General features: G+C 47.0%; 1 protein-coding gene across 2 annotated transcripts in view; it reads right to left on the bottom strand.

Annotated features, from left to right (window-relative positions):
• Positions 1-5692: 5692 nt before the first annotated feature.
• The window catches only part of LOC139060999 (uncharacterized), a 45037-nt gene continuing 28851 nt past the window's right edge, over positions 5693-21878 (bottom strand). The window contains exons 10-17 of one of the 2 annotated variants that reach the window (XM_070540376.1): positions 20902-21359; positions 18791-19571; positions 17837-18077; positions 17129-17310; positions 13039-13375; positions 11221-11425; positions 10073-10340; positions 5693-8309 (exon numbers count right to left, since the gene is read on the bottom strand). In XM_070540376.1, coding sequence (XP_070396477.1) covers positions 8269-8309; positions 10073-10340; positions 11221-11425; positions 13039-13375; positions 17129-17310; positions 17837-18077; positions 18791-19571; positions 20902-21359 — 2513 coding nt within the window. In that variant the 3' untranslated portion in view covers positions 5693-8268. The remainder of the gene's footprint in view (positions 8310-10072; positions 10341-11220; positions 11426-13038; positions 13376-17128; positions 17311-17836; positions 18078-18790; positions 19572-20901; positions 21360-21878) is intronic. The other variant, XM_070540377.1, reaches the window with a different exon arrangement.

Below are 21878 nucleotides of genomic sequence, written 5' to 3'. Positions count from 1 at the left end.
CAAATGAATCTGGTTAGCACTCCTTGAAGAAGCTGGCACGGTCAACTACAGGAACGAGCTGCATTTTCTCGGCTTTCTGAGGCAATATAAAGCATCCGCACGAAATGAAAGATTGCATTACGGACATTTCTTTGAACACTCTCGCTCGGGCTTTTTAAATGAACGTTTGTCTTCATGCAGTTTCTCTTGAGGTCTAGGGAATACGGGGACGTGATGGCGCCTCAGCGCTGACCTATTAAAACATTTCGCCATTTCTTCTGCGCACATGCCCTTGCGCATGCGCAGATGCTGGTCCCACGCAGGCGCATATCGCTGTAGTGGATCACGCGTCGCGTCCTGTTGGGACGTTTTAGTTGAAGCTTTCACGCCAGTGGCTAACGCCGCATTCTAGTTGTCGCAATAATATGTTCTTTACGCGCCTAGTTTCCCACATTTGCCAACACCCAACCGCAATTTTTCCGCAGTAAGCACCTAATATCTAGGTAACCAGGTCAGACTTGAGACTTTAAAGCAATTAAGTGACGAGAAGTGGCATTCAATTACCGACACAGCGATTTCGTCAAGTTTAGATTGGCGACACTGGAGAACGGTAAGAGAAACAGAGACTTGGAATGGTGAAAGTGGAACGTCCACAAATACTTGAAATGCGAATTTCCAACGATGTGAGACAATGCTAATTGACGCAGCTAAGTCTCAAAGAGTAATTCGAGGCCAGTTGAAGCTACACAGAAGCTATCAGAGAGTCGGCGCAGAACCGAATAACAGTGTTCCGCTAACGTCAGAAAGAGAATGAAACCTGCAAAGAAGGTGAAGAGGAGAGAGAGAGCGAAACAACTTTTTCAATTTATCTTTTTATCGATGTAAAACAGACAATGCTGCAAACGCCGCTAACCGTCGTATTTTTTCTTTTTACGTTCCTAATTCATTTCAATATGCCTATTTCTTTATATTCTTATCTTACTTCTTAACAGGAAAGACGCTGTACTACTTGGTTATAGTATAGCACTCTTCCTATTCCTTTCTGTCTTTCTTGCCTGATAACTTTTTTTTTGTATTCCTTTTTGTTTACTGGCATATCCTTACGAAATACTATGTACCAACTCGCTTGACAGATTACTATTATTAACAGCAGTAGAACAAGGAATGTCTGTGAAGCTAACACTTTGACAAGCCGACTCGTCGAATCGTTGACGCCAGCGACCGTAAATCTCCACCTTCTTGCGAATCTCTTTCTCATTTTGGAGTTGCACTTGTTTGCCACATTAACGTTTTGTTGCAGGACTTTCATGCTAGCACAGCCCGCAGGTCATATCGCAGTTTATTAAGCCTGTACGCTTATTATAAACTGCATGTATTTTGCTTATCCAATGCTTCACATATGTGCGCGCTTTTCTATAGAATGCTGTAACAATTTGGGCACAAGAAATATGTAAAACAAAAGAAAAATCGTAATGCAATACTTCATTTACACACTCCTGGGCCATCAAATAAGTCCCCTCGCATCGCCCCCCTTTCGCATTACAAAGCAACGTCGATCTACACCCCTGCAAAAACAATTACAGCCCCTGTCCCGGAAATGCGTGCTGTACCATTATGTCCCAAATATTTTTTTATCATTGCAGAAAGTTTGTGCACTAACTGTAGTCTGCACGAGGCCAAACTAGCAACCTAACCTAAAATGCAGACTCACAAGCAGGCACAGACTTTATGCTATATCGTGTCGAGCAAAGTGCCAGCATCTTGACTGATGACGGCGCTTTTAACATTTCTGTGAAGCGCTGGTCTTAACCACATGCTTTAATTCGGTACTGTGTCTTATGAGCCATATGTGTATAACTTAATTTGGAATCGTATTCGTATGGAGTAGCTCATGCTAAGCATGTTCACCACACAAAACCCCCTGCAGTTTTCATTAAAGAAATTCTCTCTCTCTCTCTCTCTACTGACGGCAACTATGAGCTTCAATAATGTTCCTCGATGACTCTACGACAAGAGGTTGGTTTTCATAAACAATTCTTCCCGCCAGTATGTTTGAGCCGATGCCGTGAGTTCATCTCTTAGAAAGCGTTCACAGAACATTTTAATCAAAGGGCAGTGCTACCATTCATGAATGGCTTGATGGAGCTTTAAAGCAGTGCAGTGCACTTCCCATTCCTGCTTTTGTAATAGTGGTTGCATGCGTGTGCAGACAGATTATATGGGAATGTGGGTATGCATGAAGAAGCAGGACTACTCTATTTTGCACCCAAAGTAATGGGTAGCAGCTAATTAGCCAGCAAAGAAGCCAGTGACTTGGCTGCTACAAGGTGTTTTCGAAGATGCGGGAAAAGTGCAGTATTTCAGCGAGTAAAGGTTTACCACATCGGTACAAAACACAAGAAACAAGACATGAAGAAGCAGCATGTGCGAAGCATGCAGAGATGCCAATTCAAATCATGTGTGAAAAGGGGCCATAACTGCAGCGCAGAGATATCAGTTTGAGGAAGCTTTACAGCTACTCAATTTAAAGAAGCATCAAGATAGAAAAAGCAAATAAGTCTAAAATAATAGAATGTTATTTTGCCCTCTATCTGGATGTCCTTGGCTGAGGAAAGCCATTTATTATTAAAAAAAGAATTAGGAAGTCCAAATTATCTTTTCTGAATTTCACGCTCCAAGGAAAGCATCGACGATGCCAGTGCTATGTCTTGGATTCCATGATACTTTCACGTATTTGGAACTCCTGCCTGCCGAACAAGTCACCCAGAAGTATCAGATTGAGTCTTTCACCTACTTTGGAATACAGTGCAGTCATTTTTTTATATACAGCTAACTGGTTTCAAAAAAATGGCTGTGGCTTAGGTAAGGTTAAGCCCAGGATGCGAACCATACTAGCCTTTATTTTAGTTGTTGAACCACTGTTTAGCCTGGTGAACTGCTGTTGCTTGGCTATATTTGGTTCGGCTAGACGAAGAAACAACTCATGCATTACTTCTTCGCCTTCAAGAGTGGAACGCGACAGCGTTCCCGTCGACCCGCCAAGGGGTGTAAGACAATGGGCTACAGGGCAGCGACTACGCGTCCCGCATTGGACGCGGTGAGCGTCGAGCAAAGCAGCGTTCGGCGCGGCAACGAAATGTGCGCCTGAGCAAGAGACGCACGCCTTAGAAACAGCGCGTTTCTAAGGCAACACCGCATTCACTAGAGGCGCTTTTGTACCGCTTTGAAGCGTTGTACTCGTGGCTCAGTGGTAGCGTCTCCGTCCCACACTCCGGAGACCCTGGTTCGATTCCCACCCAGCCCGTCTTGCAAGAGTTGAGCCAAAGCCACTTCTCCTCTGTCGTGACGTCACGGTGTCACGTGATTTCATGGTCACCGCCGCGCCTGAGGAGCTGGGTTGAGCCCTCGTAATATGCTTCGCATAACAAACGCTGTTAAAGCCTATGATACAGAAGGCGACAGTGTAGGAATTTTAAAGCATCCATCACAAGTTTTCGGATCGTTCCTACAATAGCAAGGCTTTGCTGAGCGAGCTTGTGACTTATTTGCTATTTCCGACATGCAATCTGCACATATAGCCTAACTTACATTTACCCCTTAACGTCGCTTTAAAGCAGCTTCACTACTTGTATATTAAGAAAAGACTGATGAATATAAGGTCACTGACCGAATAAAAAAGTATTTGATGTTCCAGAACCTATAGCAGTTACTTTTTCACAATGCAGTGGACAGTATTGTAATCACTTAACATATATACAATGCACACAATATAGTCAGTGGAGTTAAATTTGGGGCATGGTACCATCCTTTTGGATGAGATGAAAAGGTGTTGCCTGTAGTAGTAATGACTTAAGAATGTCTCATCATGATTTTTTCTTAGTGATAACGGATGTGTTGTACCATTTGACAATGTCAGTGCTCTTGCACATGTGAGCCAAGTCGAATAATAACTGTTGATTTTGTCAGTGACCTCATATTTTCACTTTTCTAATATGCACCATACTAGACAAACCTTCATCAAACCCTTAATTTCAACACTTAATTTCGCGTCATGTTTGAACGTAATTTTCACCCATGCACTGACCACACATGGCTCTGCTTCGGCCTTAATGACCCATGTTCCAAAAAAAAGGAGATAAGTGAAACAGCAACAAAAAAGAAGTCAAACAAATAGTAGTGGATGGTAAATCTCAACATAATCTTTCCATGCATCAACAGAAAAGATTCAAGAAGCAGCAACTGCAATAAGAAACCTAGTGCAGCCATCAACCATGATGGTGTGCTACACGGATGTATGCATCTAGTAAGCAGGAAGCTCCTTATGATTAAAAGTGCCAAAACGTTAGGCACTGTTTTGTCTGAGATAGTTCAAAATGCCATGATTTATCCTCAGTTTTCGGGTGTACGATAGTCGGAGGGGGCTCCATTCCAGGGTAATTTAGCCACCCGAGGTTCCTTGACACACAGTATATCTAAGCGGACAACAAATTCTGCATCCCGGATGTCGTAACAATGTGGTAGTTGCAGATGACAATGTAGCTACTGACCTTGTACCCAGAAGCGTAAGTTATGTGGAATGGTGTCCATTGCTTTTGACAAGAAAGGTTTGTGTTTTGCAAGTGAAGCGTAGAAAGAATGCAGATCATTATGAAGAAGTGATAGTGCTTAATTACCAGATCAAGAGCCTTTGTTTAAGATCTGAACAAAATTATCTTTCAAAGAGCTTCAGTGTCGGGACTCAGAACCTGCCGCTATTTCTTGCAAGTGTGTTTTTTCCTTGTTACTCTCAGTGCCGCTGCACAAGCAAATGTTGCAAATTTGTCCTTTATTGCCAATATATTTTACATGTATATTTTTGTGATGCCCCACATTGTTTCTAAATTAGTAATAAATTTACTACATGAATGCTTGGAGCGCCAAAATGGTTGTGACAGGAATATTGCCTCGTTAAATGGCTCCTCTAGAGCACAGCTCTAGACGTGGCCATCGACAGAATGCGTCAAGACAACAGGCAGACAAACTTATGTGAAAAAGGTGAACCCAGTAATTTAATTCTTGCCTATGAAAATGTAGCAAGACTTACACTTAATTTACAGCTAGTTTGTGTGAAGCAGGACAAGTTTTTTGTAATAGAATCATGTTTGGCAAATGTGCTTGAAAGATTTATATGCATACTATTTTAGCTTATGCAATGTTTGGGTAGAATGCTAGCGAGCCCCAAATCTAACAGTATCTGCTGCATGTCTACACATTTATTGCAAACGTTGCCTTGAGGTCTGCCTTCACCGCAATAGAATTTTGCTTCAAAAGCAAAGAAAAATGTCTTCATGGCAGCAAATCTGTTTTTTTTTCCAAGAAATGACCACTTAAGCCAACAGATGCTCAAGGCAAAGTTGCGTTTCCACCGCGTACTAAAGTTTATTAAATTTTCGATGCAGGCTCTGCATGGAACAATACTGTAGCTCCTTGATGCAGGCCTCTTGAAGAGACAATCGCAGCTCAGTATTTTCAGCATCTCGGCATTTACTGTACAAGCATATGACCTAAACGGCTGTCGGGAGCAACACTGCTAGAACACAAATAGCTAGACTCGATTGCCACACTTGTTCCAAGCACCGTTAAGCGACAGGCAAAAAAAGCTTTACAAGCCTGCCACTTGTGCAGCTCTGTGAAATATGCTAATCAGCAAGAAGGGAGACAAAACAGACGCATGTTGTTCTCTAGAGAGGTAGGCTTTGCATTTAATGAAGTCTCAAACAGTCAGGTCATGAGGAAAGCTTCATGCGCAAGTAGCCCGGGAAGAGGTTACTCCCAGTGACTTGCATTCGTCAGTACAGGTGTCTATGGCACTTAGTTCCAGTTCACAGAAATCGTTGCTCATTATGGCCTTCTCTATGCATCCCTCCCTTCTCCCCAGAAAGCCTGTGTTGCATGCAGTGATGTAGCCAGAGGGGGGCATACCAGCAGTCATGTGACCCCACCTCCCCTTCAACTCCTTCACCCTTCTCATTCCTGGTCAAGTGCGTGCCCTCTCCCCTCGAAAAAAGACGTCTGGCTACGTCACTGGTAGCATGTTTTAAGCAGAGAAGGCTGCGGGATAGGCTCATAGAGAATGCGTTGTTCACGTAAGCCCAGAACATCAATTGGGGGCATGTAAAGTAACCGTACGCTTTACACATAATTGTATTTTGTGTCCAAGAAACAGTTTTAACCTGAAATACTATGGTGCATATGTATTTGCTACAAGTTGCCTGAAATTACAATGAATTTTAACATCATCATCCGCTTATGCGTCCAACACAAGTTTGGCAATTTTGCAGGGAAACTTGCACACAAAGTCTTCATGACCCGTTAATCCATACCTTCTACAGAGGAGCTGCTTCAGGCATCCGAGAAAACTAAATAAACATTAGAATGTAAGAATGCACAAACTCAGGTGAACACAATATGAAAACTGTGGTGAATCAAAGGTAACAAAGCACGAAAGCAGAAACAAACTAATAACACACCAAATAAAATGACCTTGAATAACACTATTATGGAACATACTGGACCAAGGGCCATTTTGCAGAGCTTTTCAGCATTCATGGGTCTTCAACTTTGAGCAATCAGGAAAATTCGATGCTATGGAATTAAACCCAGAGCAGAACACAGCAACAGAGGTGCTTGTATTGAAGGGTCAGCATTACTATTGCGAAATCTTTTTACTGCATCAGGGTGCTAAAAATTATGAATGACTGCAGACTACTCCTCCTGCCAACTCAATCACGATTATGTAATAGCATGTTGCTACAGAATTTAGCTTCCTTCTCTTTTACACATAGAAGAACGAAAACTTGAAGACAACATATATTCGAACACCCTGTGAAATTGCTCTTGTGTTGCATCTATATATTTTTTACTTGGTGCAATTAGGCACTCAATTTGATCAACCTACTGAACACCTCACATAGGGTTTTGTCGTAATGTAGAAGCATGACATTTCAATTTGATGGCGGAAGCTCAGGTACTCATCTCCACACAATTCAATAACGATAGCAATCCAATGAAGTTCGCTGATGATCCATAAGTAAGGTGACATGTGCTTATTTCTCCGAAGTAAGCAAGATGTGCAAGTGCCATTTGTGTTCCTGGAGTCACATGACCCATGCTTGATTAATTACAACGTGCACCATGAAAACACACCAGCAACTGAACCCTCTGGACATGCTGAATCACTCATCGCATAAAACTTCACATCAGTAACGTTTTGTTTTGAGTGTGCACGACAGTCTCTGCGAATCACAAAAATTTTGCAATGGTGTACAAGGTAATTGTCACCGAAATATAGCACACAGCCACCCTGTTGATCTTAATGGGTAAAAAAATCAGGTCACACGACACACGTGCTCAACGTCACCGCTCACATGTGGCCACACCGAGACATACATTAAAACTGGACATACACTCATCACACTCTCTGGATTCAAGAGGAAGGAAGACGTGCAAACACACTCCAACAAAAATAAAAAAACACACACGAGGAAGTTGCAGCAGGATGTGAACTATCTTCAAAGATAAAAGGAATTAAAAAAAAGTTTGCGATCTAAAAACACTTGATCTCCAGTCTCTTGTCTGATATGGCGTCACAAAGAAACACAAAGAAATGAGAACACAAGTGACCACTACAAGCCCGACAGTTAGAAGTCGGCGCCACGGGCTAAGACAGAAAGTGCGGTAGAACCATGCCGTTCTGTGATTTTGGATGTTGCAGACAACCAAACAGATCCCACCCACCACAGCAGCTGTCGCGCGCACTGTTTGAGTCTGGTCTTGCCACTGGCGGCGATCCGAGCATCACGCACTAGTAGCAGTAGTAGTAGCAGTAGTAGTAGAATGATAACTGGGCTTGGTTGATTGGTTGTGAAATCCCCTTCGTGGCAAGACGCTGTCTTCGGAGATGACAGCTTTGACCGGCCAGTCACTTGGCTTGGCGGCGGCAGTGGCGGCGGCGCGCGTTGCTCCCGCGCTTGCATAGTTTTTGTACTGCCACGTGACAGCACGCCAGTGATGTGGCGCTGTTTGGATGTGTTTCAATGTTCGGCAGTGTGTTGCTGCTCATGTTGTGTGTGTGTATATATATATACATATATATATGTATATATGTATATATAATGTATATTGGTTTTTGTTTCGTGTTCCTACATGATGCGGATGACTCATTTGTAAAAGTGTGGGCATTGGGATTTTTGCCACGTGAAGAACTTGGCATTTTTCCTTCTTGCTGCAGGGACTGGTGCAGCGTGGACTTTAGTCGCCTCCGCCTCCATCGTCGCAGCAGTAGAGCTCTCCTGTTTCAATCATAAAAGAAAAGGTTGCAGGAAAGATTGTTACAATCCTCAAACATTGGTGCAGTGTCACTGTGTGCAAATGTTAACCTGTGTGTGAAAGAGAAGTAAAGGCAAGGAGACCAGCAAGACACACCTCCGGTTTGCTATCCTACACAGGGAAAAGTATACTGTGTGTCCCAGCTAACTCCTGTCAAAAATTTTTAAATATAGCAAGTGTCCCGTAGCTCGACAGAACGAAAGTAATGTTGTTTGGTGTCACTTGGAGTAAGTCAGGTTATTTCTTGTGTTTTGTCTAATTACATAATTAGTTATTATTAATTAATAAACTGCTCAAATATCATATTAAGTGCAAATGTTTCATCGAGGAAAGTGCCGCGCAAATAGTTGCACAGCACTTTTTGATATGTCTTGTGTTTTCTTTCAGGCTTGGAAAAAATTTTTATGTAGCGCGTATTGAGCAACACAAAGCTGGACTGGGAATTTTTCAGGATGATCTACAACTTTCTCATTGACACTCTCGCTCTGAATACAATATACAATACAATACAAATTAATTATGTAATTCGGTAAAATACAACAAATGGACTGGCTTGTTCCAAGTGACGGCAAACAACATTGTCTAGGTCCTGTCCCACTATGTAGCACTTGCATATCTAAGTGTTGGCACAAGTTACGTGGGAAACGTGGCACATCTCCTGTTTGGAAGGAGGTACAAAAGAAAACAAATTCATATAGTGCTCTTACGTCTCATAGAATTGTGTATTTTGATGAACTACCTACAGTAATCGGGCTTCAAAAACATGCATGCTTATAACACAGAAATGATGGCACACAATTGATAATACATAAACGCGAAAGCAAAGGAAGCCAGTGGAAGCAACAAAGGAAAGTCAGGAGCTGCTAAACACAGTGCTAGGTGATCACAAGACAGAGCTGCATTGTCTTAACTTTGCCCCCGGCTTTGATCGTTTCTTTTAGACCCCTTCTTTATGCCATCTAACCAACACATCTTTGCGCTGCTATATAAACGAGTCCGCACAATTACTGGCACAATGCAGCTCTCAATATGGCTCAATGTCGAAACACAGTATGTCCTCATGGCAACTCTAAACTTATGAAATTAATAGTTTGATGAAATCTTGTCTGGTCTGGAAGTAACGGCATAATAGGAATAAAATAGAGAATGCCGACCAAAACGGGGTTGTCAAAATCTTTTTAGTGTTGCGGCTTCCGTGTGGAAGCCGAAACGTTAAACATTTCTTGACAACCTCATGTTGGTTGGCATTCTGTATTTTATTCCTATTATAACACTATTCTTAAGGTAGCAAAGCCCCACCAAAACAAAACAAACTTTTATTTTTAAGGGCACTGCTAAATCTGTCAAAATATGGCGAGGCTTACTCTTAGGCTAATCATTATGCTGTGAATTCACATCGCCCTTCAATGGAACTTCGCTCCCATATCTATTACACTGTCACCATGCCGTGCCAACTCAAATGTGCACCTAAACTTTTTGAAAATGAAAGCATTACCAAGAAGCATAGTACTTGGACCTTGCTAGCGCCAGTTGACTAATGCATGCCTGAAATGATGATTCATGAGCAAAAGTCCCTGCGCCTTACACACATCAGCACTGCATACACGAGACAGCTTAACTTGCTTTGGGCACTCAGCTACAGCTATATGAGAAACTTTCTTTCCCCGAGGAATACAAATAAAAAGTTTAGGTTGTAGGTATGTAGCACACTCAGCATCAAACCCACCCGAGCTGAAGGAAAAGAGGGAGAACTCCTGCGGGAAGGAACCCCTGCGTTGGCTGCTGAACACGCTGCCGGCAGCCGATGAGCACGTCGACTGGACACTGGTCGACTCGAGAGAGCAGGCCTGGCGCTGAAGCTTGAAGCGGCCGGCCACCGACACCGGCTGTGGCGGTGCCCCGCTTGGCGACCAGTCCGAGCCAAGCAAGGTGCGCGAGCGCCACAGTCCACTCAGCAGCTCCAGACCGCCGCCCGAGCCACGCCGAGGAAGGTTCTGCGAGAGGAGCAGCATGCGAGACATGTAACATACTGCTGATGGTGACTTGTGCAGGATGGGGAAATTACTTAAGCTGTAATACAATGCAATGCCCTTGAACTGTAATAAAATGCAATGGAAAATGACGAAGATAATCTTCCACAGTCCGGAAAAGGAAAAAAAGTTTTTTAATCTGTGTTTACAGAGGGCAACTGGTCACCATGAAGGAGTCAGATCATAATATGAATGTTGAGACGAATAAAAAATGAGTCAGAATGCACATACGTAGCATTATTGAGTCATCAGAAACAGCTTCGTCATGATTGCATTCAAACAGTACTAGCCTACTGGGCTGAAACTTGGCAGAAACTGTAAACAGCAAAGAATGTCGAGAAAATGGGGGAAATTGTTCAATAAGAAATGGAATGAAAAATTACAGGCATAATGTTAAGAGGCAGGAAGATTGTGGTATGGATTAGATAACAAACAGGTGTATGTGACACTCTAGTCAAAGTAAAGAGAAATATGTGAGGTTCAGTTGTCGGTGTAAAGTGTAGAACTGATTGGCGGCAGCATATTAAAGTCACAGAGTAAGTGCCGAGACAAGTAAAGTACAAGCAAGGACAGTAAAGTGTGTTGTGTAGCAATGTTTTCTTTTCAAGCAGCTTTGGTATTCAAAGCTGTACACAATCAATCGTAGGAACATTTACTTTCTCTATAAAAGAAGCATAAGGGTGTCGGAGAAAAAGATGATGCAAACTGCCAGCTGGACAAGCCTCCTTGCCCCAAGTTGCTCAAGTTTGCCAAAGGAGATGCACCTATGCTGGGAGGTGTGACATGAAAAAATACGGTGTGAATATGCTCCATGTGGGTCCTGCAGTAGAAGCTGTTTCATCACCTGCAATGCGTGCAGGGCTCCGTAAGGACCAATGAGGGCACTCAGTATTTCGCCCGTTGAGCCACGCCTCCTCGTGGTGTCCGACACATCTCCGGCACCTCCAGTTCTTGAGACGACCCTTCGACTGCCCTGCTGCTGTGGTTTCTCCGCAGTGCACACCATGAGTGGCAGAGGCACGTCAGCGGGCAGCGACCCTCGACGTCGTCTGCAGAGAGAGAGAGAAAGAGAGGCAGGTTGGTTACCTATGGACATTTCTGGCCCAAAGGCGACAAATGCTATAGTCTGCTATGCCCCATGATGCACACTGCAGACAACAGGACGAAAAAGAAAGACAAAAGTTACGTGCTGCACAAGAGCACAGAATTGAGATAATGAGTTTGTGAATACCACGGTTACCTTTCTTTCTTGTCCTGTCCTATCAGTTGTTCATTATGGCATTCACAAAATGAACTAGTGCAACTTGTACCCCTGTGCAATATGCAATATAAAAAGCAGATTCTGAGACAGTAGTGTCTAATGTACTTAAGTACTATGACCCAGGAACCAAAAGTGCTTTCTCCAAAGTTCACAAACAAATCAAACATCATTGTGGAAGTATTTGTTGAAGCATTTCTTTTACTGAGATTCAAGTTCTCAACGTGTCAGAAATATGTCAAACAAACAAGGTGCCAAAACAGAAACTGGTGATGGCATGAAACTAATATGGACTGCTTGGCAACCCGATACCCACAAAGAACCTTCAGCCTTGTAGAAATTTTTCCTTTAGTGCCACAAAAAGTTGTTGCAGTGTGCATGTACATTGATCAGCTACCCAAAAGTGGTACTTGTAGGTGTTTGTCACATGCCTGCATGTTGAATGACCAGTTGTATTGACATGAGTGAAATGTGCTTTTGGGGAATCTTGCATTGTTTCTCGTTTTGCATTACTCTTGTGTTATAATATCTTTACAGCCACAAATGAGGCTCACTGCTGTCTAGGAATGCATGGTCCCTTTGACGGTAGACTCACTTATTCGCATCTTCACTTTTGTAGCGATCAACACCGCACTGTCATCTTTATGAGCAAATCCCAATTGATAATTTATGTCTGTGTCTTTGTGCCGATTTTCTGGCATGTCCAACTGCGTTTGCTTTAGAGAATGTAAGTCTGGCAAAATGTTGGCACTTGACTGTAGAACAGCCACTTAGGAACACATCAGGTGTGACCCAGGAGACAGCTAATTGATCGAAACATCACAACGACAAGGGCAACGGCAATGAAAACTATAGGAAACTCGGCACTTAACTCGGCGATTACCTTAAGCATGGCAATCATACCTCTGACGGAGGTGACGAAAACTAGACGAAAGATCCTCAAATACCATCCCAGAACGAAAGACACAAGGTCGCTGGCGCAGAGATACACGCGCACGCAGTACGGATTAGGCGCCCACGCAAGGTTGCTTCTCCTTCGCAACTTTCTATATGCAAAGAAGGACGCTTTACAGGACTGTAGTGGTAGTGGCAGGACAGGGGTAATTGGAGATCGCAGGGAAAGGCCTTCGTCCTGCAGTGGACATAAAACAGGCTGCTGCTGCTGCTGCTGCTGCTGCTGCTGCTGCTGATGATGATGATGATGATGATGATCATGAGGACGACGACGACGACGACGACGACGCTTTCGTTTGTCGAGTGCTGCCCGACGATCCAGCAAGTTCGCGCCGCCGAGCCTTTCCCCATCTTCGCAGTTCCCCTATCGTAACGCGCCCGCATCTGCGAATCGCCGAGTCCTCCCCGTCTCCCGACGCCAGCTTCGCCACCCGGCCGACTTCCGCTTACCTGAGCGATCCGGGCGACGCGGCGGCCGGCGCCGGGACGAAAGGCAGAAACAGGTCGCGTGTCTCGTCCTCGTCCCTGGAGCTGATGCTGGAGTGCCTCCGGCGCGGGTGCGGGGGCGGCGGCGCGCAGCTTCCGCGGCGCGTGCTGCACGCCGTGGAGGTGGCGCACGACCCGCCCTCGGACTCCGACGACGGCGCCACGGGCTCGAGGAACCCGATGCTGTGGCGCCGGATCAGCTCGCGCTGCACGGGGCGACGCGCCAACGTCGCCGCCGCGGCCGGCGACGCCGCCGCCGCCACCGCGGCGAGCCTGACCAGCTCCGAGCGACTCAGCTCTGCTGCGACAAGGGGAACATAATAATATTTCGCTAGAATAGCAGCTTGGGCTTGTTGGTTTTCCATCCTGCTAGTAACAGCGCAAAATGTAGACAAGGGACGAGACAAGAAGACACCACAAGCGCCGACTTTCAACAACGTTTATTCCGAAAGAAACACGGCTTCTTATAAACATTGCCCTCACGTGTCGCAGTCACGTGATCGCACATCATGTTGTGCAGCTTGGGCTTGTTGGTTTTCCATCCTGCTAGTAACAGCGCAAAACATTTACAGCGCAAAAACATTTTGCGCTGTTACTAGCAGGATGGAAAACCAACAAGCCCAAGCTGCTATTCTAGAACATGATGCGCGATCACGTGACTGCGACACGTGAGGGCAATATTTATAAGAAGCCGTGTTTCTTTCGGAATAAACGTTGTCGAAAGTCAGCGCTTGTGGTGTCTTCTTGTCTCGTCCCTTGTCTACATTTTGCGCTGTTACTAGCAGGATAATAGTATTTGGGGTTTTACGTGCCAAAACCACTTTCTGATTATGAGGCACACGCCGTAGTGGAGGACTCCAGAAATTTTGACCACCTGGGGTTCCTTAACGTGCACCTAAATCTAAGCACACGGGTGTTTTCGCATTTCGCCCCCGTCGAAATGCGGCCGCCGTGGCCGGGATTCGATCCCGCGACCTTGTGCTCAGCAGCCCAACACCATAGCCACTGAGCAACCACGGCGGGTAGAGAGAGGGAACACCGGAATTCGGAAGTTCAGCGCGGAGTTCGCTCGCCGTAACGCGACGCCGTGAACGCTATTGTGAGTGTGTTTTACTTGTGACAGCGAGTAAGGCTCAATGTTTCAAAGCGATAGCTTTACTGGCCGCGAACTTGCGATTTCGCCGAGGCCGTGCTCCAAGGAGGCACATGACGTCACACCGCGTTCCTCGTCGTTGCGCTCGCCTCCGCTCGCTTCGTCAGCTGCGTCGCAAGCCCGATAACATGTCGGAGGATTGAAAAGGTGAGCTCGCGTGCGCCACAAACACAGTTGAGGCGGCAGTACGGACGGCGACAATTCTGATAAGCAGGAGGAGGCCTGGAATCGACATCGGAACGAGATGAAGAGGAAACGAATCACCCAGGAAACAGACGAACAGCGCGCCGAACGACTGGCTAAACGCCGTAACATAGCTAGACAACCAGACTAACCTGGACTTGAAATCAAGATTAACTAAGGATGTTATACCTTAGCTTTCGCTACGTATATTCTGGCGTAGCCGAGCTAAGCCACTGTCAATTTTTTTTAGTCGGAACTCTACGTATGCCTTTTGTCTCATCAGTAAAGAAAGAAAGGCCCTGTAACCGGAATTGAAGAGAGAGAGAGCAAACAGAGGAAATGCAGGGAAGTCAACCAGACGAGCGTCCAGTTTGCTACCCTACAGTGGGGGAAGGGAAAGGGGAAACAGAAAAAAGAAAGCGGGATAGAGGGAACACTGTGTGTCGACGCAGCAAAGCGCATTGAAATCGGACGCGTAAGTTTCTTTACCACGTTCAATTCTGGCCAAGCCTAATGTGTCGGCGGGGCACTTGCTTGGACTTGACCAGAATTGAACACGGTAAGTAATCTTGCGCGGTCGAAAGGTAGCACTGTCACGAACGCCTGAGCCAAATATCCTTGTACTTCGTGCATTTTGCTAGACCACAACATTGCAAAGAGGCTGCCCTGCCTTTTAGCTTAACTTCTCAAAACAGCCGTCATTGGGGAAGAGTAAGCACGACGGCTACAGGAGGGATTCCTTCACGTGTCACAACTAAGTAGTTCCTTCGGCGAACGGCGAACATAGAGGAATGTCCCCTCTGACGTAGCAGTGACGCAATTTTGAGGCATAAAACGACACCACTGCGGTCATAGTGCGGGCTGACCTTTCTCACGTTACACGATTCCGAGGTGATGTCGACGCAAATCCTTTGCGCGATTATGGACGTAGCATAATGGGCATTTTGTCGCGTTCTCGCAGCAACAGCAAGCTATATTAGAAGACTCTGTCACTAAAAGTATCAAAAACGTTTTTTGAAGAATTTTGTGGGTATGTCTTTTATATTGCCAAACACAACCGACAGCTTACACACAATAGCGTTACTGGCCCTCTTTAAGCATGGCCTACGTGAAGCCTACTTTACTATAGGGCGAAAAAGTAGCAGACGGCTGCCTCAGGAAGCAAACGTAAAATATGCTACTAAGCTTTTCCTGAAATAAATTATTGCCTACGTGAACAGGAAAACGTTAAACGGAAAAATAAGATTTGAATATCGCGCACGCAAATCCATTTTCGCATAGTAGTAGCATCACTGCAAGCATCGGCTTCAAATTTCATAACGCTGCCGAGACAGTTATATAAAGGCACAGTAATACGGTATTCTATCGCCGACACTGATAACAGCAGACAACTACAGCGTTCGAAGGTCCTAGGTTGTAATCTAATTCAGTAGGATGTGGATAACTCCACAAAATTCACAGGTTAGTGACCTCATCGTTCTACAGGTTTTGTTGTGCGGTGAACTACATATACGCAAAGGGCGCCGCTTGCTTCTAGGAGTCCTTAGACAAAAAAAAGAAGCACTTCACAGAAATTTGTTTTAGGAGTGGAATGCTAATCTAATCTTGGTCGAATTTCTGCTAAGTTTTCATGACAAAGTGAATAGACCTTATAGGTTTGCTTCGCCTCAATAACAATGGGAAGAAGTAAAGCACGCTTTACAGGGAAGAAACCATAACAACAGGCTGTAGCACTACAGGATGGCAGATAATGTCGGAGCATGGAATAGAAATTTATTACGCACACAAACGCAGCCGAAGTTCTTATAGCATCGAACATCGAAGAGAACATCAATGTGCTACGGGTTATTCATGCATTTATTACGGGAAGTATGGACAACAACTCAATTTTACGGTAACCCTGCTATTCCAAGAAGCCCATCGTTATCGTGACTGAGGTTGGCTTTAGCAGCAAAGCAATGAGAAGGCCGCGCAAGCATCTCAAGCTGTAATGTGTGCTGTAGGCATAGCTTCAAAGTGAAGCGGGATCGCGTCGAATAAAGATTTACGTTGTCAACTAGGCACAAACGATATGATGACTGTTTTTTTTTGTCTGAGCCAGAATCAAGTTTTCGGAAAACTAGATATAAATGAGCTTTGCTTAATGAATGCCAATATTTTTGGCTCTTATATCTTGTATTATGATGATTTTGTAAGCGTAAATAACTACGGTGCAATCTATTATGAAAACGGTGGTCAGCATTTAAAAGAGCATTTGAAACGTGGAAACGCTTTACAGTTGCACATTTTATAAGTTTCTGGATTGACACCACAACAAGCAAACAAATAAACACTGATTGCCGGGTCGCGGTTAGCACTAGTGTACTAGCACTAGTGCGGTTAGCACTCAAAAAGACCAACACGATGCAACTACACTAGCAAGCCAAGTTTTTTTTTTTCAAAAAGAAAAAGGCAATCTGATGATACATTTTATAATGTGCTTAAGGGACCTACACGTCATACTTATAACATGACGAGACGGAATTGACTCTTTGGTAATAAGAGGAGCGACAGTTAGGGCGCACTCCCCCCCCCCCCTGCATGAGCTTTTGCATCGCCTTTCAGAAGGCATAATATTTTGTGCGTCACTTATAAGCGTGCACGCTTAGCACTAAGGTTGCCGAAGCGTAGTGCGAAATGTATTTCACCTAAAAAGAAAAAAAAGAAGAGAAAACGTACCGTGAACGAGCTGCTGCTCGGACGGCATGGAAGAGCGGCGCGGCAGTGCGCCTAGCAGGCCACAAGCGGGAAGAGCGCTTCCCGTCTCGGACACGGTCCCGGCCACTCTCGCGGGGTCGTCCAGGAAGGACACCTGTCGCTCTAGGCCCAGGGCCGTCGGTGCCGAACTCCTCCGGTTGTTCCTACGTTGAGGCGATAGTTTTGGAACATTTAAACAAAGAAAGGTTGTGGGCCTTTTCTCCGTACATTTACTTGTTTTCAAATTTGCATTCGGAGCTTTCTTATAGGTTCCGTGGGATTGCAGTGCTATTTTCTAGCCTCAATGTGTTTGTCTTCTCTTTAGAAATTTGCTTTTGATTTGATTCGCTTGTTTGTATGTATGTATGTATTATGTATGTGTGTATGTCCTGTGTTCTCAGGACCAGAGGTTGATATTTTGGGGACTGCCAAATCTCACCCGGTTATGAAATTCTACCACGGTGGCCTTATGAACCAATCAGATACCCACCTGTAGCTACAACACACCACCACCATAATACCCAATCAGAGAGGCCATAGTAGCTCTCTGGGCCAATCAGAGCAGGCAAAATGGCGCACTCGACAATGTGGTGCAGTTTTAACTACGCACGGAATGGCACTCCCCCCCACCGGGGTTAGCCACGAAAGTGGAGACTGCGCACGCGAGTACAACAGAGACACCGCTCGCACCTGGCGCAGTTTCTCCACGAGGCCTCGGGCGGGTGGTCGAACTCGATCTGGTGCGCCTCCCGCTCGTTGGTCAGGCTGAAGCGGTGCGACCACGACGGCATCGGCGCCTCCTCGTTTTCCAGCGACGTGGTTGTCTCCAGGCCCTTGGACTTCTGGCCGAACGAAGTGCCCTCGTTGGGCGGGGGCTCGATGGTGAATGTGGCCTTGGGTGACGACGCGGTGGGAACGACGGACGGTGGCGCTGAGGAGAAAAAGTTGCATCGTATCGTGAGAAACACGAGGGTACACCAGATGTTGCGTAGACGCATTGCTTGCGAGTACAGCGTGCGCACAGTGCCAGTTTTGCCTGTTGGACCGTGTGTGTATAACTCATTGTAGCATAGCATCGTCGCGCGCCGTCTTCCTCTCGCTTTCCCTGTCCCTCAATCCGTGGGTCAACAGTCAGTGGAACAAGGCCAAGCGCGTTAATAATTAGTATCCATAGACATTGCAAAATTTCTGTGAGGAGACATTGGGATGTCGTCGCGTGTCTCGCTGTAAAGAAAATATCAATAATCTGGCAGCAGGATGTGGGAAAATAAGCTGTAACAGAATTATTTACAAGAGAACAAATACAAACGTTCCGTGCGTTTGGGAGCCCCATTGCAATGGTACGTTTAAGAGGACATTTCAGTGACATGGTTTGGAGCAACCAGAAATGTCTGGCGAGACATCTTAAAACGCCAAATACGCGAGCAACGGGACGATAAAATGTGTCAGAAAGGCAGCGCTTCAGCATCTAAGAAAGAAAAACTGCCTGCCGGGATTCTTTCGCTCACGGCCAACGCCGCCGACGCCGACGACACCGGCTTTTCTGCGACACGAGCTCCTTAACGCTGTCGCGTTAAAAAGAAACAATCGCATGTCGGTACCAATAATTATAGGTCTCTCCGGAGCGTCTTAGAAAACACTCACCGCGCGGCCGGTTGGCGAGTTGCGCCGGTGTCCGCTGCAGGCGAGCTCGCTTCGTTTGAGCAGGCGGCTTCGCCCGCGAACTCCCCGACGTCAAGTCGCCCGACGCGTCGCCCTTCCCGCGTTCCCGCACCGCGGCAGGTGAGCCCCCACCACCAGGGTTCGCTCGCGTCGCGTCACTTCCGGCGGGAGACGTCACGGCGGAGGGCGGGGGCGAGGGCGTTCCGCAGCCGTTCTCGCAAGTCTTTGAGCTCGAGGAGTCTTCCCGGTCCGGCGAGTCAGCCTCTTGAGCGTGCTCCTCCGCAGCGACTGCTTCCCGGTCCCCCTGCCCCTCTTCCGCAGCCGTAGTCTTCGCCGTCTCCTCGCCATCCATTCCTTCCGTCGCCGTCTGCTCCTTCGTCTGCTCCTTCGTCTGCTCTGTCGTCTGCTCTTTCGTCTTCCCTGTCGTCTGCTCTTCCGTCTGCTCCACTTCCTCAACCTCGTCGCCGCTGTGGTCCTCCTTGCCGTCGCCCAGCTCGACCTCCATGGAAGACGAGAAGGCGAACACGGACTCGGATCGACGCGGGAAGGCGCGCTTCGAGGGCGTCGCCACGAAGGGCTCCGAGGTCCTGCGGTACGGCGGGTACGAGATGGGTTGGTGCACGAGGAAGCGGCGCTCGCTCTCTCGGGACACCCTCTGGAGCACCGTGCTGATGGGCGCCCCTTCCTGCGTGCTCGACAGCGACAGCAGGCTCGTCGTCGGATGCAAGTTCTCGGCCGACAGCACCGGCGACGAGGGCCTCTCCTGCGAGATGTAGGAAAATAATAATGCATCATCGGCGCGCCTTAGTAAAAAGGGTGCGAAGTGAAACCCCAAAACATATTGCACGCGGTCAACAGTGCACGAAGAAGGGAAGCGTGAGCACTATGCCGGCGTTTCACAGAAAAGGACATGTGCAAGCCGGGATGACAGCTGGCGAAGACAGCTTCGCCTCCGCCATGGGTGAGCTTCTGAAGGCGGTAGTTGCTTAGGATTCTCAACCTTGGGGTAGCGTTCACGATAAAACATTCTGTATATAGCAGTTGTTGCACAGTTGAAGACGAGTCCCTTACGCTGTCCCCAAAAGACAAAGATCTGAAGGGGTTCCTCCCTCTGAGTCTTCGCCCCAGAGTTGGAAGGAGCTGTACAAATCCTACCAAGGAAGGCACCTGTTGCTCTGACAAAGATATGTCCCTTTTCGGCTTTTCCTCGGGGAAGAACTTGCAAAGGGTACTCGCTTAGGCCCCCACCATACCAAGGAGAGCAGTTAACGCACAGAAAAAAGTCATCCCCTTCGTCAAACCACTGGCGCTGGGCTAAGCCTTCCGTGGTTCATGTCACTGTTGACCTTCTTCGAGTCTCCCCTCTTACAGTAACCTCGTCGTCTTTTTTGAATGAGGTAGTGATAAACTGGCGTCATTATTTTTGTCAAATTTCTTAGATGGACACTGAAAGAGAAAAATCAACAGCGATGAAACAAGGTATGTTGCTAGAGCTCCTGCGCTCGATGCAGTCTCGGTGGTCATGCATCTAGGGAACTAAGTTGTCAATCGCGTCACAATGCACGCTACGCTTCTTTCCGGTCAAACCACGTTAGCTCAAGCTGGCTGGGTGACTTGTCGCCACCCAGGGTGTTCATCTGGACAGAGTGGCATGGAAAGAGCGAGGACGAGCGCTTAGTGCCAACAGCGTACGGCCAACGGTAAGCGCTCGTCCTTTCTGCGTCCCTCCATGCTGGTTAACATTCCAGAAAACTAACTAGCCAAAAAAAAAAAGAACCGACTACCCTTCAAAGTTAATCTCGACGTTGTCACATTGCAAAATTTGCCATCTTGTCAGCTCTGATTGACCCAAGAGAGGACTGCTACGGTTCATCCGATTGGCTCAGAATGCCGCCGTGACAGAATTTGACAATACGGCGGAATTTGACGATGTCCATCATGGCAATCCCGGTTCCAAAGGGGATTCCACTGCAGATCATCATCACGATCATCGTCATCATCACCATCGTCATCATTATCATCACGATCGTCATCCTAATCGCCCGGCAGGCGCGGCAGCTCCACCCTGCGACCCGGACGGGCCGCGCGCTCACCTCCGGCGGCTGCAGGCCTCCCGTTGCTGCTGCCGCGACCCCCTTGGCCACCGCGAGGGGCAGCGACTGCCTTCGGCGCCGGATGACGGTCCGCGAGGGCAGCTTGGGCAGGCTGAGCGGCATGCTGTGTCGGCGGCCCCAAGCGCTCGACCCCAACGTCTCTTCCATCCAGGAGTAGCGGGCCACCGTGGCGCTGCGGCGCCGCAGCAGCGGCGGCAGCTCTTCGTCGTCTTCGTCGTCGAAGTCGAGCAGGTCGCCCTCGTCCTCCTCCGAAGCAAGCGGAGCGTTGAGGTCCGTCTCGAAGGACGCCGACGCGGCCGAGTCGTCGGCCGCGGCCACCTTCTTCTCCCACTGGACGTGGTTGAGCCACAGGTTGCGCAGCAGCTCGCGCGACAGCGGCGTGTCCAGGAACTGGTCCCAGATCTCGAACAGCGGGCTCACCACGAACTTGAAGAAGTCTGCGCGGACAACGGGAGTCAGAGAAAGGGCCGTAACCCGGGCGAAACGGCACTGCACTCGCGGCTTACGGCGCGCCTAATTGGTTGCTGGTTACGTGTGTGTCCTCGTAGTCGTCACAATGGCGGCTCAACGTAGAAGACTGTGCGCTTAATTACGAACTGCTCGCCTGTTGCAAAACTTCAGCTTGATAATTTTCTTTTTCTATTTCGAGCTTGTGCAGCATTCGCCAAGACGGTGGACTTTCTCTTTTCGTTTACCTTTACCGTCTCATTTCCCTCTTTCCCCTGAGCAGGGTAGCAAATTGGATATTGCGATCTGGTTAACCTCCCTACCTTTCCATTTATTTCACTCCCTCTCTTTCTATCTCTCTATCAAGTATTTTTGCAATAAAGCTGTGGTGTCCTTGTAAACAGTCTGTGCGGGCCCTCCGACGCCTCTTCGTATGTGTACCAACCTTCGAAAGGATTTGGCAGTATACAGAACCATCGCGAACAACATTATAATGCGACGGCCCACAA

The sequence above is a fragment of the Dermacentor albipictus genome, chromosome 6 (genome assembly GCF_038994185.2).
Source record: "Dermacentor albipictus isolate Rhodes 1998 colony chromosome 6, USDA_Dalb.pri_finalv2, whole genome shotgun sequence".
Taxonomy (NCBI): Eukaryota; Metazoa; Arthropoda; class Arachnida; order Ixodida; family Ixodidae; genus Dermacentor; species Dermacentor albipictus.
The sequence above is the reverse complement of the archived record's forward strand: the minus strand, read 5'-3'. Positions and strand labels throughout refer to the sequence as shown.